At 43.4% G+C, this 17384-nt stretch overlaps 1 protein-coding gene and 1 pseudogene across 7 annotated transcripts; one reads left to right on the top strand and one right to left on the bottom strand.

Moving 5' to 3' along the window:
- Window positions 1-2623: 2623 nt before the first annotated feature.
- On the top strand, window positions 2624-2968 carry LOC118658580 (annotated as a pseudogene).
- A 2149-nt stretch (window positions 2969-5117) lies between these two features.
- Window positions 5118-8213, bottom strand: LOC118659194 (CD209 antigen-like protein C). Of its 7 annotated transcripts, none has more exons than XM_036315382.1 (8): window positions 8091-8213; window positions 7848-7925; window positions 7637-7750; window positions 7265-7324; window positions 6917-6982; window positions 6515-6666; window positions 5981-6093; window positions 5118-5589 (listed from the first exon to the last, which is right to left on the bottom strand). In XM_036315382.1, exons 1-8 carry the CDS (start codon window positions 8119-8121, stop codon window positions 5448-5450), a joined length of 756 nt encoding a protein of 251 aa, XP_036171275.1. In that variant the 5' UTR covers window positions 8122-8213; the 3' UTR covers window positions 5118-5447. The 7 variants fall into 7 exon arrangements, with proteins under 7 accessions (XP_036171275.1, XP_036171276.1, XP_036171273.1 ...); XM_036315383.1 differs by having other exon boundaries at window positions 7637-7723; window positions 8091-8212; XM_036315380.1 differs by having other exon boundaries at window positions 8058-8202.
- Window positions 8214-17384: the final 9171 nt, after the last annotated feature.

Raw genomic sequence — 17384 nt, 5'->3', positions numbered from 1 at the left:
ATAAATGGTGTTGGAAAAATTGGACCAAAAAAATGGAACTAGATCACCAACTTACACCATACACAAAATAAACTCAAAATGGGTAAAAGGCTTAAATATATCTTTTTAATATATTGCTGGATTCAAACAGCAAAATCTCAGACATCTCTTGTAGCAATATGTTTATGGATACATCCCCTCGGGCCATGGTCGGCGAACCGCGGCTCGGGAGCCACATGCGGCTCTTTGGCCCTTTGAGTGTGGCTATGAAGTTTCAATCTCACTGTCCTTGCTTGCCCGCACGTGGTATTTTGTGGAAGAGCCACACTCAAGGGGCCGCAGTTTGCCGACCACTGCCCTAGGGCAAAGGAAACTAAGGAGAAAATAAACAAATGGACTACATCAAAATAAAATGCTTCGGCATAGAAAAAAATAAAAAGCCATCAACAAAAAAAAAAAAAGGGAGCCCATTATATGGGAGAACATATTTGGCAATGATACATTTGATAAAGGGTTAATATCCAAAATATATAAGAAACTCATACAACTTAACAAAAGGAAGAACAATCCAATTTAAAAAATGGGTAAAGGACCTAAATAGACACTTCTCCAAAGAGGACATACAGATGGCCAAGAGATGTATGAAAAAATGCTCAAAGTCATTGATCATCAGAGAGACGCAAATTAAAACTACAATGAGATATCACTTCACACCAGTCAGAATGGCTACCGTCAACAAACCAACAAATGACAAGTGCTGGTGAGGATGTGGAGAAAAGGGAACCCTAGTACACTGCTGGTGGGGATGCAGACTGGTGCAGCCACTGTTGAAATAATTTTTGGAGTTTCCTCAAAAAATTAAATATGGAACTGCCATTTGACCCAATGATCTCACTTCTAGGAATATATCATAAGAAACCCAAAACACCAATCAGAAAGAATGTATGCACCCCTATGTTCATAGCAGCACAGTTTACAATGGCTAAGATCTGGAAACAGTCCATGTGCCCATCAGTAGATGAGTGGATAAAAAAGTTATGGTACATTTATACCATGGAATACTTTGCAGCAATAAAAAAGAAGATTCTCTTGCCCTTTGAGACAGCATGGAGGGACCTGGAAAGTATCATGATAAGTGAAATAGGTCAGTTGAAGAAAGACAAGTATCACATGATCACACTCATATGTGAAATCTAAGTAACAAAATAAACTGATGAATGGAGTGGGTCCAGAGACATGGAAGCATGAAACAGAGTGCAGAATCTTGGAAGGAAAGTAGGGGAGGATGGGCAGATGGGAGGTACTCAACCAAAGACCTTGTATGCATATATGCATAGCCCATGGACACAGACAATAGGGTGCCAAAGGCTTGGGAGGGTGCAGGGCAGGATGGAGAGGATCAATGGTTGCGGGAGGGGACATGTGTAAAGAAAAATACAAAACAAAAATTTTAAAAATGTGTGTTGGATTTTGTCTAATGCTTTTTCTATGTTTATTGATATGATCATGTGATTTTTGTCTTTCAATTTGTTTATGTGATGTATCACATTTATTGGTTTGAATATTGCACCAGCCTTGCATCCCCGGAATAAAGCCCACTTGGTCATGATGTATGATCTTTTTAATATATTTCTGGATTCAATTTGCTAGTATTTTGTTGAGGATTTTAGCATTTATGTTCATCAGGATATTGGCCTGTAATTCTCTTTCTTTGTAGTGTCTTTATCTGGTTTTGGAACTGGGATCATGCTGGCCTCATTAAAAGAACTTGGAAGTGTTCCTTCCTCTTGGATTTTTTGGAGAAGGTGCGGGGGGGGGGGGGGGGGGAACGCAAGGCAGTTATATATATATATATTTTTTTTACTCCGTTAACAAATAAGCCAGCCGTCTCAAAGTGCTTCTCATTAATTCTGGGAAGGCCAAAACAAAGTAAAAAGGGAACTTGAGAATTAATCTATACCAAGATAGTCAACAGGGGAATTTTGATACCTATAGACAGGAGGGTATATAACGCCTTGAACCCCCACCCAACTCGCTCCTCAAATTAGCTGAATGATACCTATCTACACTCCAAGCCAGATGAAATGAAATAGATTCACTTGCCTTCCCTCTTTAGTAAATTGCTTGCTTTAATAAGTTGGCATTATCACAGCGCAATCAGAGTCTATTATTTAAATTCATTTATTCAAGAAGACAACAACGGGAAGGGGATAGCCCTCTCTCTCTGACTCAGGCGGCTGTCCAGTGACACCTTTTCTAGGGTCTCTGAGCTGCCTGTAATAAAGCCATCCTATTGGTTACTTTAGGTCATTGAGTTTGTAAGGCCGCCATACAGGCCTCCCTTGAGCTTGTCAAGTTTAGTATGTGGCCACACTATCTTGCACCCAAGTAACTGCTGTTGTTCCAGAACTTCAGGAGGAGGTCATGGAGAAGAGAGTACAAGAAAATGATTAGTCACTCTTAAATGTCCCAATCTGGGCCCCAGTCACTGAGCCACTGCTGAGAACTCCGCAACCTTCCTCTGCGCCCCCCTTGCATTCTGCCTGCTCCTTCACACACACACACACACACACACACACACACACACACCCTCTGCTGCAGCCTTCCACCAGCTGTTTCTACCAAGGAAAAGGAATCATGTCATATGTCCGCTATGCAGAACCTCCACTCTTTCAACCCCTTTGCTGATGCAAGTAGGGCGATACACCCAAGTTACTGCTTTTGTTCCAGAACTTCCAGCTAGCCCTGAAGATTATACTCATTCAAGAATTCAACAGAGAAATTGCAGAAGACCCTTACTATTGTCCAAGGGCTCAATGATGATTACAATAAAAAGAAACTAGTTGAGACATTTAAGAAGAAAATTGCCTTCAATGGTACTGTAATTGAGCATATAGAATATGGAGAAGTAATTCAGCTACAGGGTGACCAGTGTAAGAACATATGCCAGTTCCTCATGGAGACTGGACTGGCTAAGGACACCAGCTGAAGGTTCCTGGGTTTTAAGTGCTTTTGGCTCACTGAAGCTTAAGTGAAGGTTTCCTTGCAATGAGTAGCATTTCCCTTCTGTCCCTTGTCAAAAGTTTAAAAACTCACAGTTTGTATAATGTAACCATTTTGGGTCTGCTTTTAACTTGGACTAGTGTAACTTCTTCATGCAATAAGCTAAAAAGAGCCATAAAGATAGATAGATGATAAATCAGTGATGGCGAACCTTTTGAGCTCTTCGTGTCAGCATTTTGAAAAACCCTAACTTAACTCTGGTGCCATGTCACATATAGAAATGTTTTGATATTTTCAACCATAGTAAAACAAAGATTTATATTTTTGATATTTATTTTATATATTTAAATGCCATTTAACAAAGAAAAATCAACCAAAAAAATGAGTTCATGTGTCACCTCTGACACGCTTGTCATAGGTTCACCATCACTGTGATAGATGATAGATAATAGAAGATAGATAGATGATAGATAGATAGATAGATAGATAGATAGATAGATAGATGATAGATAGATGATAGATAGATAGATAGATAGATAGATAGATAGATAGATAGATAGATAGATAGATAGACAGATAGATATCCCAGTCTGGAAATGACATGGTTCATCCAGTCTCTGCCCATCCATTCATCAGGCGTGGTTCTAACCCACCATTCAGAATAAACACATGAACACAACCTGAATTTACTTCAGTTCCCCTGGATACTGAAGACAAGGATTTCAATGCAAGCAGTATCATCCTCAGACAACACCAGGAGGGAAGTAGGAAAGTGACACGGGGAAGAGAAGGACACCATAAGAAAGAATTGGCATTATTGAGCAGGTGACTGCTAAAGGCATCTGGGGCAATCATGTGGAACATGCCTCGGAGTTTTCTAGGTCAAGAGCAGAGAGTGTTGGGTTCTTGTCCCCTAATTCACATCTGTCATTGAGATGTATCCCATTCAGCACAACAATAATAACACAATATGGTAAGCAGAATAATGTTCCCCTAAAAATGCCCATGTCCTAATCCCCAGAACCTGTGGATGTGTTAGCGACATGGAAAAATGAGAGTGAAGGTTGCAGATAGTGTTATACTATAAATCAGAAGATGCCTTAATCAATAAGCCAAATTTATTTGGAGTCCTATTCAGTTTTGCTAGCCTTAGCAGGCCCAGAGGAACTCTTGCTTCTCAAATTCTGGGGCCCAGTATAGTGGAAGTCTTTTCCATTTATATGTTTTTCAGCTCTTTGTTTTCCAAATTTGGAATGAGACTTCCGGACCTTCTGAGAAAAAGTCCTGTTTGCTGGGACAGAGCTGTGAGACCATATCTCAGGGCCTGGCCTGGCGACAGCACTGACAACTCTGTCTGGGGCATATTTTATGGCCTCTCTGGAGTGGGGAGTAGTCTTATTTTACCTATTATTTAAGTAATCAAATGTTTACAGAGTAGCAGGGTTAAAATTTTAAACAGCAATTTTTACCCAAGGTGGAGGTGACTATACTTCAATAGAATTAGGGTTCCTAATCCACTGACCTTAAAATAGTAAGGTCATATGAAATTATCCAGTGGCCCCAATGTAATAGCAAAGGTCCCTTAAATGTGGACGAGGAGGCAAAGGGTCAGTGTTTGAGCAGTGCAAAGTAGGAAAGATCCATGTCGTTGTGGACTTTGAAGGTGTTGGAAGGGGCCACCAGCCAAGTAGTGCAGGCCGCCTCAAGCAGCTGGGAAAAGCAAGAAAACAAATTGTCCCCCAGAACCTCCAGAAAGAAACACAGCCCTGTCAACACCTTGATTTCAACATTATGAGACTCGTTTGGGTCTGACTTCCAGAACTATAAGATAATGAATTTGAATTGTCTTATGTCAGTAAGTTTGTAGTGATTTGGTACAGTATCAATTGAAAACGAATGCACATACCTGAAATAATGTTTTTTCAAAATGCATACAAAGAAAATCATAAAATTTTGCTGAAGAATATTTTAAAGGTACCTGAATAAATAACTGGTTCGTGAATGAATGAGTAAATAGACAGACAGACATATACACACACATGTATATTCCCTAACCAAAATTACAAACTGATTCAGAATTGTATCTAGGAAATAAAATGCGCAGTAGTAGAAAGAAACATTGAGAGAAGACAATGTCGTGGTGTAAATCAACTATATTATAGAACTGTAGTAACTAAAACATTGGCAAGTAAGTTCAATGCAGGCATAATGCAGTGTGTGACTTTATTAAGAGGATGTCGTGGGGGCTGACTTAGGGCCCTAAGACTATCAATAGAAGAGAGATCGTCTACAGCCTTTGGAGGGAGAAAGGGTTCTCAGAATCTCGAGATCTCAAAGATTTCAGTTCAGGAGGAATAAAAACAAAAGTGGGTGGGACCAGAGAGGACCTAGCAAAGGGTATGGCCAAATTGCCTGATCCTGGAGACTGAACAGGGGCCAGGGGTGAGAGTGGGGGACAGTGGCCCTCAGAGGCCTGGGCACAGAGCTGAGGGCTTCTCGCAGATCCAGAAGTGTTCTTCACTACATTTGTTATCATTCCAGCCATCACCGGACAGTTCCGCACAGTCCTCCTCTCCTTGATTGTTAGGTTCCCCTTCTTTCCAGAAGCTGTGAACACCATCAAAGCTATGAGTTCCCTCCCCAACCCAAAGCCAACTCCCCAACCCACCCTTGGACCAGCTGGTCCATGGCCTTTGGTAACAAATTTCTAAGGATCAGCTAGAGAGGATGGTGAATTCAGAGACAGGGTTTTCAAAATGTGGGTTCAAATACCACCTCCCTCAATCAGTGCTAGCAAAATAAAAACACAGATTCCTGGGCCCATACATAGACTTAGAGAATCAAATCCCCCACCCCACCATGGTGGACTCAGGACTCTGCATCTCAACCCACTTTTTTGGGTGATACTTTCCAACCCCAGAGTCTGAGCAACCCTGGCTTTAGGTGTAGGTCTCTTCCCTACCCTCCCACTCCAAGGCCATTGTCGCTGGCAAGTCACCTGAGATGCAAGTGGGTGTTGTCCACCCATTGCCAGGACCCTTCATTGTGTTTGTCACTGAGGCCGATCCAGGTGCTTTTATCATTTCTGATATCCCAAGATTTCAGGAATTTCTGGGGGTGAGGGAGGGATGGGGTATCAAGAGGAAGATTAGTGAAGGCCACCCATCCCATGTCTGCCCACATTCTCATGGTCCCCTGCCTCCCACAGAAGTCTTTCTGTGTCCTAGACTTTATCCCCTACTTAAGTTGTATGCATTCACATGTGCATTAATGCTGTGGATGTGTGGGAATGTATTAATTTATGTCTCAATTCACTTATGTGTCAAGGGAGAAATTACTCTGAGTTTCCTTTATTTACATACATAGACAGCACTTTTACATGACCTTCCCAAGTCCATCATGGTTTCTCCTCCAGGAAGCCTTCCCTGACTGCATCACCCCCAAACCTCCATCTCTCAAAGGGCAGAAGAGAGTGGCAGAAGGCTTTTTGTTGACCTGGCCCAGCCCCAGACAGGACCCTTGCCTGGCATACCTGCTCCTCAGCATTGTTAATGACCACTAGCTGGGCCCTCATGTCCTCACAGGCAGAGACAGAAGCATCCCAGGTGCTCTGAATCTTGGAGAAGATATAACAGCTTCCCTGGAAGAAGTCCCAATTCCAGGGGCAGCGACGGCACAGGCCAGCTGGGGAGCAGGGACGAGGTTGGGACAGTTGGGGAGACAGGTTGCTAGGCTCCCAGGCCCCCAACACGGCATCAGATATGGGAAATCCAGGGCCAGGCCCCTTTGTCCAGCTATCAGCTCAGTCTCCAAGAAACCCATGAGAAAGATCCCATTCTTCCTTGACATTTTCAGAATGGCAGCCATGGGAGGTGAGCCTCAGCCCCACCTATAACCCCCCAACTCCCTCCTGACCTTGATGTCTGAACCTTACTCAGGGTGGCATTCATCTTGCTCAGCTGATGGAGGATCTCCTCCAGGTCTGATTGCAAAACAACCACTGAAAGAAGAAGACTTCTGTTATTAAGCACCTACTGTGTGCTTGGTGCAGAGAGGGCCCCATGATTTCTGCATCTCATGGTAACCGCAACAGCCCATTATACAAACAAGAAAAGTGAGACTTAGGCAGTGACTTGCCCAACATCCTGGCCCCCCGGACCGCACACAGGGATCCAATCTCCTCCCCCACTCCTGCCTGCCCTCTACCTCACAGCGGTGGCTCGTCCAAGGTCACGCAGCTCAGAGCCCTTCCCATTCCAGAACCCAGCCTCCAACCCCTCACCCGGGCTGTGGCTCTCCTGATCATCCACCTCTCTTGGCAGGGATTGTTGGATCCTGGAGACTACAAAAGAGCAGAGAATTCCCCTTAACTGAGTGCCTACAGTATGTCTGATCCTGTGACACCTTTGGTTTCAAGATCTGAGAACCTAACCCTCGCTCCATAAACCCACCTGGAGGAAAATGGGCTGCATTTCACAGATAAGGAAAAGGGCTCAGAGAGAGGTAGTAACCAGCCCACAGTCACACAGGAGATGACAAAGAGTCCAAATATCCCAGCCCTAGTGGTTTTGAGGACTGTGGAAAAGGGAAAAGACCAACCCAGAGGGAAAACCCCAAGAGGCTCAGGACTCCCAGCCCCTAGCCCCAAACTCACCTTGAATCAGGGTGATCAGCATGAGCATGAAGAGACCCAAAGAGATGAGAAGCAGTATCAGAAGCAGAGGGGCCCGGGTTAGACACTCTGTTACAGAATGGGCAGAGCTGGGATCTAGGGACAGAACATGCCTCAACCCACCCATGCTGGAGGTGGCCTCCCAGCTGCCCCCTTCCCCAAGTGCTTGCTCCTGAACCACCCATCCCAGTACCTGGCAAACTTCTTGAGATCCTCGACAGCCCAAGGTCTTTCTCAGGTGATCTCTGGCCTTGAAATATCTCCCTCTCCTCTGAACAGGACAGAATGTATTCATCTGAGCTTCAAAGCCCTAATGGAGACCGTACCCTCTTCCCTCCTTGCAGGCTGGAGGCCAGACCTGGACTCCCCCAGGACCCTGGAGCCTTGGCCTCCCCACCATTACCCCATAATGGGGGCTCAGCCTCATCAGGGCCACCTGGTTCCTTGGGGACACACATCTCTGCCATCCTCTTCTCCCCTCTGTTCTTCTGTCCACCTCCTCCCTGGACTATGGTTTTTATAACCTCATGAATTTCCTCAGCAGCCCCTCCAGGGGCTATTCCTCCCAAAGTCAGGAAGAAGAATGAGGAACTATGTGGGGACACCACTTCCTCTTGGAAAAGTTGGGGGTAGAGATGAAATGCCTGACACAGCTATGATAGAAGTCATTTAGGGTGGGGCAGAAGCTTGAGGTCAATGCAAGTGTCAAAAGACACTGCTCCAACCCCCACCTAATCCTGGGAACTTCGGCCCTACCTTATCAAAGCCTCAGTTTCCTCATCTGTAAAATGGGACAATTACTCTGCTTCATACTGTTAATGTGAAGTCTAATACAGTGCACTAGTAATGGTTATAAATTTCCTATCTCAATGATAAATACTCAGTAGTAATGGCACTTAGCACATACACATCCCAGAACCCTGTGCTGTGCATTCTACCTTGCTGCAACAAATAAGAAACCACAGGTGTGCTCCTGGTGGTCTTTGGCTGAGGAGCACTGACAGAAAAAGGTCGTTATTGTCCTGCTTTAGAGATGAGGACAGAAATAGAGAGGGCAGAAACTGCCTGAGGTCGCACAGCCTGTAAATGATGGGCTGGGAGTTAGAACCAGGCAGGTGGACCTCTGAGTCCCTGCTTAACCACTGCACGAAGCAGGTACCCTTTCCATTTTGTAATTACTATCTTGTAGAGTTTCTTTGAAACTATGTGTATCAAGTTTTGAATTTATTTATGTATGAACTCCTGATTTCCTATCAGATTCTGTCAGTTTTATGTTACTATCTTTAATTTTTTAAATATACTTTTATTATTGATTTCAGAGAGGAAGGGAGAGGGAGATAGAAATATCAAGGATGAGGGGAGAACCAAGATGGCGGCATAGGTTAACGCCGGAGTTTGCTGCTTTGAACAACTACTTCAAAAGTGAAACTAAAAGACGGAAGGGACATCACCCAGAACCACAGGAACGCTGGCTGAGTGGAAGTCCTACAACTAGGAGGAAAGAGAAACGCATACGGACACTCAAAGGAGGCGCAGTGCTGAAGTCAAATTCTGAGGTGCGGAGTGCGCGGAGAGGGCTGGCGGCGGAGGGCGCGGTTGGCGTTTTCAATCGGGAGGGAGTCGCAGACTCTGAGCTCCAGATACAGGCGAGTCTTTAGGGACCCAGACTCAAACGGGAGAAGCGGGACTATCTGGCTTCGGTCAGAGCGAGTGCAGCTTTCTCTCCGAGGTTTGCAGTGGGTGCTGGGACTCAGAGAGGCAGAGCCCCTGGGGACAGGACTGAGAGCCACCATAACTGCTCTCTCCGGCCCACCCTGTTGATCCTGTGCGCACCCACCCTGCCCAAGCCCTTCACAGAGGCATTTGCCGGATAGCCTCAGGCAAAGGCTAGATTAGCACCTCCCTAGAGGACAGAAGTTCTCTCACTGCTGACACAGCTGATTCTCATAGCCACTTGGCCTGGAGGTCAAACCCTCCCTGGTATTAGCTACAACAATCAAGGTTTAACTATAAGACTGCGCACAAAGACCACTAAGGGGTGCACCAAGGAAGCATAACAAAATGTGGAGACAAAGAAACAGGACAAAATTGTCAATGGAAGATATAAAGTTCAGAACCACACTTTTAAGGTCTCTCAAGAACTGTTTAGAAGCCGCCGATAAACTTAATGAGATCTACAAGAAAACTAATGAGACCCTCGATGTTATATTGGGGAACCAACTAGAAATTAAGCATACACGGACTGAAATAACGAATATTATACAGACTCCCGACAGCAGACCAGAGGAGCGCAAGAATCAAGTCAATGATTTGAAATGCGAGGAAGCAAAAAACACCCAACCAGAGGGGTGGAATGAAAAAAGAATCCAAAAATGCGAGGATAGTGTAAGGATCCTCTGGGAGAGCTTCAAGCGTACCAACATCAGAATTATAGGGGTGCCAGAAGATGAGAGAGACCAAGATATTGAAAACCTATTTGAAGAAATAATGACAGAAAACTTCCCCCACCTGGTGAAAGAAATGGACTTACAGGTCCAGGAAGTGCAAAGAACCCCAAACAAAAGGAATCCAAAGAGGACCACACCAAGACACATCATAATTAAAATGCCAAGAGCAAAAGATAAAGAGAGAATCTTAAAAACAGCAAGAGAAAGAAACTCAGTTACCTACAAGGGAATACCCATACGACTGTCAGCTGATTTCTCAACAGAAACTTTGCAGGCCAGAAGGGAGTGGCAAGAAATATTCAAAGTGATGAATACCAAGAACCTACAACAAAGATTACTTTATCCAGCAAAGCTATCATTCAGAATTGAAGGTCAGATAAAGAGCTTCACAGATAAGGAAAAGCTAAAGGAGTTCATCACCACCAAACCAGGATTATATGAAATGCTGAAAGGTATCCTTTAAGAAGAGGAAGAGGAAGAAAAAGGTAAAGATACGAATTATGAACAACAAATATGCATCTATCAACAAGTGAATCTAAGAATCAAGTGAATAAATAATCTGATGAACAGAATGAACTGGTGATTATAATAGAATCAGGGACATAGAAAGGGAATGGACTCACTATTCTTGGGGGGGAAAGGGGTGTGGGAGATTCGGGAAGAGACTGGACAAAAGTCATGCACCTATGGATGAGGACAGTGGGTGGGGAGTGAGGGCGGAGGGTGGGGCGGGAACTGGGAGGAGGGGAGTTATGGGGGGGAAAAAAGAGGAACAAATGTAATAATCTGAACAATAAAGATTTAATTAAAAAAAAAGAAAGAAAGAAAGAAATATCAAGGATGAGAGAGTATCATTGATAAGCTACCTCCTGCATGCCCCACACTGGGGATCAAGCCCACAATCCAGGCATGTGCCTTGAGGAATCATGACCTCCAGGTTCATAGGTTGATGCTCAACCATTGAGTCACATCAGATGGACACTATCTTTAATTTTAATCTAAAGTGAATTTCTTTGTCCAATAGTGGGGCAAAGGTGTAATGGCTACTATAAGGAGAAGTTCTCTTCAGACCAAAGAACAAAGCAGGCAACTCCATAGAAATAACAATTTATTATAGGATTATTTACTTACAGGAAGATTAGGCTGGAGCAGAGCAGACAATCCAGCAGTCTGTGCAAATTATTCTTTATGTCCTAACCGGTTTGGCTCAGTGGATAGAGTGTCGGCCTGCGGACTGAAAGGTCCCAGGTTCGATTCCGGTCAAGGGCATGTACCTTAGTTGCGAGCACATCCCCAGTAGGAGGTGTGCAGGAGGCAGCTGATTGGTGTTTCTCTCTCATTGATGTTTCTAACTCTCTATCCCTCTCCCGTCCTCTCTGTAAAAAAATCAATAAAATATATATATATTTTTAAATTAATCTTTACTACCAGACCCCTGTCACAGTACATTTTTATAGTATAACTCAGGTACTCATGATTGACAAGACAAAGGGACAAAGAATGCAGTAGTGCCATACCTCCTGATGGTCTTGTGACAGATGATTTCTTTTTTTTTTTTTTCTTTTTTTTCAACTTGTAAAACTTTTATTTTTTATTTTTTTTTAATTAAATTTTTATTGTTCAGATTATTACATTTGTTGCTCTTTTTTTCCCCCCATAACTCCCCTCCTCCCAGTTCCCGCCCCACCCTCCGCCCTCACTCCCCACCCACTGTCCTCATCCATAGGTGCACGATTTTTGTCCAGTCTCTTCCCGCATCTCCCACACCCCTTTCCCCCCCAGGAATAGTCAGTCCATTCCCTTTCTATGTCCCTGATTCTATTATAATCACCAGTTCATTCTGTTCATCAGATTATTTATTCACTTGATTCTTAGATTCACTTGTTGATAGACGCATATTTGTTGTTCATAATTTGTATCTTTACCTTTTTCTTCCTCTTCCTCTTCTTAAAGGATACCTTTCAGCATTTCATATAATCCTGGTTTGGTGGTGATGAACTCCTTTAGCTTTTCCTTATCTGTGAAGCTCTTTATCTGACCTTCAATTCTGAATGATAGCTTTGCTGGATAAAGTAATCTTTGTTGTAGGTTCTTGGTATTCATCACTTTGAATATTTCTTGCCACTCCCTTCTGGCCTGCAAAGTTTCTGTTGAGAAATCAGCTGACAGTCGTATGGGTATTCCCTTGTAGGTAACTGAGTTTCTTTCTCTTGCTGTTTTTAAGATTCTCTCTTTATCTTTTGCTCTTGGCATTTTAATGATGATGTGTCTTGGTGTGGTCCTCTTTGGATTCCTTTTGTTTGGGGTTCTCCGCGCTTCTTGGACCTGTAAGTCCATTTCTTTCACCAGGTGGGGGAAGTTTTCTGTCATTATTTCTTCAAATAGGTTTTCAATATCTTGCTCTCTCTCATCTTCTGGCACCCCTATAATTCTGATGTTGGTACGCTTGAAGCTCTCCCAGAGGCTCCTTACACTATCCTCGCATTTTTGGATTCTTTTTTCATTTTGCTTTTCCGGTTGGGTGTTTTTTGCTTCCTCGCATTTCAAATCATTGACTTGATTCTTGCGCTCCTCTGGTCTGCTGTCGGGAGTCTGTATAATATTCGTTATTTCAGTCCGTGTATGCTTAATTTCTAGTTGGTTCCCCAATATAAGATCGAGGGTCTCATTAGATTTCTTGAGGATCTCACTACATTTATCGGCGGCTTCTAGACAGTTCTTAAGAGACCTTAAAAGTGTGGTTCTGAACTCTATATCTTCCATTGACAATTTTGTCCTGTTTCTTTGTCTCCGCATTTTGTTATGCTTCCTTGGTGCACCTCCTAGTGGTCTTTGTTTGCAGTCTTATAGTTAAATCTTGATTGTTGTAGCTAATTCCAGGGAGGGTTTGACCTCTAGGCCAAGTGGCTATGAGAATCAGCTGTGTCAGTAGTGAGAGAACTTCTGTCCTCTAGGGAGGTGCTAGTCTAGCCTTTGCCTGAGGCTATCCGGCAAATGCCTGTGTGCAGGGCTTGGGCGGGGCGGGTAGAACAGGATCAACAGGGTGGGCCGGAGAGAGCAGTTATGGCAGCTCTCAGTCCTGTCCCCAGGGGCTCTGCCTCTCTGAGTCCCAGCACCCGCTGCAAAGCTCAGAGAGAAAGCTGCACTCGCTCTGACCGAAGCCAGACAGTCCTGCTTCTCCCGTTTGAGTCTGGGTCCCTAAAGACTCGCCCGGATCTGGAGCTCAGAGTCTGCGACTCCCTCCCGATTGAAAACGCCAACCGCGCCCTCCGCCGCCAGCCCTCTCCGCGCACTCCGCACCTCAGATTTTGACTTCAGCACTGCGCCTCCTCTGAGTGTCCGTATGCGTTTCTCTTTCCTCCTAGTTGTAGGACTTCCACTCAGCCAGCGTTCCTGTGGTTCTGGGTGATGTCCCTTCCGTTTTTTGGTTTCACTTTTGAAGTAGTTGTTCAAAGCAGCAAACTCCGGCGTTAACCTATGCCGCCAGACAGATGATTTCTTAAATCAGTACTATCACCAGTTTGATATTTATCTGTTGTCATGACATTGTGGCCACTACTAACAAAATTTTATGGCTACATTTTAAAGAACACATATAGCCGAAACCAATTTGGCTCAGTGGATAGAGCGCTGGCCTGCAGACCGAAAGGTCCCAGGTTTGATTCCAGTCAAGGACATATACCTGGGTTGCAGGCACATCCCCAGTGGGGGATGTGCAGGAGGCGGCTGATCGATGTTTCTCTCTCATTGATGTTTCTGACTCTCTATCTCTCTCCCTTCCTCTCTGTAAAAAATCAATAAAATATATTTAAAAAATAAAAAATAAAGAACACATATAATCATCAACTAGAAGGCTTTGATGTGCTTGTTAAGGATAGTGAAGTTGATCACAGCATAAAACTTAAAAATAAAATGAAAGCTGGATGCAGAGATGGAGTTGGTTTGGCTCACATCTAAATCTATGTACTCTATAGACAGCATATAATTAGGTCATTTTTATCCATTCTGTCAATCTCTGCCTTTGAATTGGAGAGTTTAATCCATTTATATTTAATGTAATTACTGACAAGGAAAGGTTTATATCTGCCATTTTGCTATTTGGCTTTTATATCCCCTACTAGAGGTCCAGTGCATGAAATTCGTGCATGGGTAAGGTCCTAGGCCTGGCCAGCGATCAGAGGCGATTGAGGCCTTCTGGCTGCCAGCTGCTGGCCCGGGCTTTCCTTTCTTCTATGCCATCCCCTAGTGGTCAGTGCAAGTCATAGTGAGTGATCGAACTCCTAGTCTCCCGGTCAAATTCCCAAGGGGACAATTTGCATATTAGGCTTTTATGTATATAGATATCTTTTTCTTCTTCAGTTCCTCCATTACTATCTTCTTTTGTATTAAATAGATATTTTCTAGTGTGTCATTTAAATTCTCTTGTTTGTTTTACTATATATTTTTTAATTATTTCCTTAGTGTTTGTCCTGGGATTACTTTTAACATATAACAATCTAGTTAATATTAATAACAACTTACTTTTAATAGTATGCAAAACTTTGCTCCTATATAGTTTCATTTCTCCCGCCCTTTATGCTGCTTTTATCACAAATTACATCCTTATACATGTGTGCTCATCAACTTTGGTTTCTAATTATTGCATTATACAGTTGTCTTTTAAATCATATGGGGGAGGAAGGAATAACAAACAAAAATGTTTTATATTTACCTGTGTAGTTACCTTTATTGGTACTTTATATTTCTTCATGTAGATTCACATTATTGTCTAGATTCATATTTCATCCTGAAAGACTCCATTCATTTCTTTTATTGGTAAAATACACATAACATAAAACTTACCATTTAAACTATACACTTCAATAGCATTTAGTACATTCATATGGTTGTAAATGCTGTGCAGCCATCATTAGCTAGTTCCAGAACATTTTCTTTCTTTTTTAAAAAATTTATTTATTTATTCATTTATTTTTATTATTAATTAAAGCTTTATTGTTCAGATTATTACATTTGTTCCTCTTTCCCCCCCCCCAAACTTCCCTCCACCCAGTTCCCACCCCACCCTCCTCCCTCACTCCCCACCCACTGTCCTCATCCATAGGTGCACGATTTTTGTCCAGTCTCTTCCTGAATCCCCCTCACCCCTTCCCCCCCCCCCAAGAATAGCCAGTCCACTCTCTTTCTATGCCCCTGAATTCTTTTATAATCACCAGTTCATTCTGTTCATCAGATTATTCACTTGATTTTCAGGTTCACTTGTTGATAGATGTGTATTTGTTGTTCATAATTTGTATCTTTACCTTTTTCTTCTTCTTCCTCTTCTTAAAGGATACCTTTCAGCATTTCATATAATACTGGTTTGCTGGTGATGAACTCCTTTAGCTTTTTCTTATCTGTGAAGCTCTTTATCTGACCTTCAATTCTGAATGATAGCTTTGCTGGATAAAGTAATCTTGGTTGTAGGTTCTTGGCATTCATCACTTTGAATATTTCTTGCCACTCCCTTCTGGCCTGCAAAGTTTCTGTTGAGAAATCAGCTGACAGTCGTATGGGTACTCCCTTGTAGGTAACTGAGTTTCTTTCTCTTGCTGCTTTTAAGATTCTCTCTTTGTCTTTTGCTCTTGGCATTTTAATCATGATGTGTCTTGGCGTGGTCCTCTTTGGATTCCTTTTGTTTGGGGTTCTCTGCACTTCCTGGACTTTTAAGTCTATTTCTTTCACCAGGTAGGGGAAGTTTTCTGTCATTATTTCTTCAAATAGGTTTTCAATGTCTTGCTCTCTCTCTTCTTCTGGCACCCCTATAATTCGGATGTTGGTATGCTTGAAGCTGTCCCAGAGGCTCCTTACACTATCTTCATATTTTCGGATTCTTTTTTCATTTTGCTTTTCTGGTTGGGTGTTTTTTGCTTCTTCGCATTTCAAATCTTTGACTTGATTCTTGCGCTCCTCTGGTCTGCTGTTGGGAGTCTGTATAATATTCTTTATTTCAATCAGTGTATGCTTAATTTCTAGTTGGTCCTTTATCACAACCTTGAGGGTCTCATTAGATTTCTTGTAGATCTCATTAAGTTTATCGGTGGCTTCTAGAAAGTTCTTGAAAAACCTTAAAAGTGTGGTTTTGAACTCTATATCCAGTAGTTTGCTTTCCTCCATTTCTGTCATTTGTGTCCTTTTTCTTTGTCTCCTCATTTTTTATGCTTCCCTGTGTTGATAAAGTGGTTTTCTGTGCTAAGTGTCCTCTAGGGCCCAGAGGTTCAGCCTCCCCAATTACCTGAGGAGGACACTCTTGGTGCACCCCCTTGTGGTCTTTGTGCACAGTCTTGTTGTAGTTAAGCCTTGATTGTTGTAGGTATCACTGAGAGGAATTGACCTCCAGGCCAATTGACTGTGAGAATCAGCTGTGTCTGCAGTGGGAGAACTTCTGTCCTGGAGACACCCCTCTGGGGCAAGACTTGCTTCACTGGGGCTTTGGTGCTCACTGAGTCTGCCCCCTGAGTGTGTCTTTTATGGTTCCACAGAGCTGCAAACTGGATGGTCCCACTCTGACCTCTGGGTTTCCTGGCTCCTGGATCTCTAGGGAGGTGCTAATCTAGCCTTTGCCTGAGGCTATCCAGAAAAAGCCTCCCTGCAGGGCTTGGGCGGGGAGGTCCCATGGGATCAACAGGGCAGGGCTAGCAGTTATGGTGTCTCGGCTTCTCAGTATCCTGGAAATCCCTGCCAGCCCCTCCGAGAGAAAGCTGCTCTTGAGTTCCAACTGATGCCAGACAGTCCCGCTTCTCTCGTATAAGTCTGGGTCCCTAGAGACTCGCCCAGAACTGGAGCTCAGAGCCTGAAAATAACAACCGCGCCCTCAGCTGCCAGCCCACTCCGCACGCACCTCCGCACCTTAGTATTTTACTTCCGCACTGAGCCTCCTCTGAGTCTTGGTATGCTTTTCTCTTTCCTGAGTAAAATTTCCACTCAGCCAGCCTTCCTGTGGTTCTGGATGATATCCGTTCCGTCTTTTAGTTGTATTTTTGAAATGGTTGTTCGAGGCAGCAAATTCTGGTGTTTACCTATGCCGCCATCTTGGTTTTCTCTTGTTGCCCTTTCCAGAACATTTTCATCACCCCAAAAGGTAACCTCATATCATTTAAGCAGTTGCTCCACATTCCCACCTTCCTCCAGAGTCTAAAAACCTAATCTGTGTTTTGTTTCTATCAATTGACTTGTTTTGTATATTTCATACAAATGGAATCATACAATACCCTTTGTGTCTGGCTTCTTTCATTTAGCATAGTGTC

Source organism: Myotis myotis, unplaced genomic scaffold (assembly GCF_014108235.1).
Source record: "Myotis myotis isolate mMyoMyo1 unplaced genomic scaffold, mMyoMyo1.p scaffold_m19_p_6, whole genome shotgun sequence".
Lineage (NCBI taxonomy): Eukaryota > Metazoa > Chordata > Mammalia > Chiroptera > Vespertilionidae > Myotis > Myotis myotis.
This window is presented reverse-complemented; position numbering and strand designations above follow the sequence as displayed.

Bases quoted from the DNA above. Each gene is read 5' to 3' on its own strand.
- LOC118659194 (XM_036315380.1), bottom strand. From the start codon at position 8,121: ATGGCAGAGATGTGTGTCCCCAAGGAACCAGGTGGCCCTGATGAGGCT. The intron at 7,325-7,636 runs GTGAGTTTGGGG...GCTCTTTTGTAG, and splicing joins GCTGATCACCCTGATTCAAG to TCTCCAGGATCCAACAATCC. The intron at 6,094-6,514 runs GTATGCCAGGCA...CCTCACCCCCAG, and splicing joins TTAACAATGCTGAGGAGCAG to AAATTCCTGAAATCTTGGGA.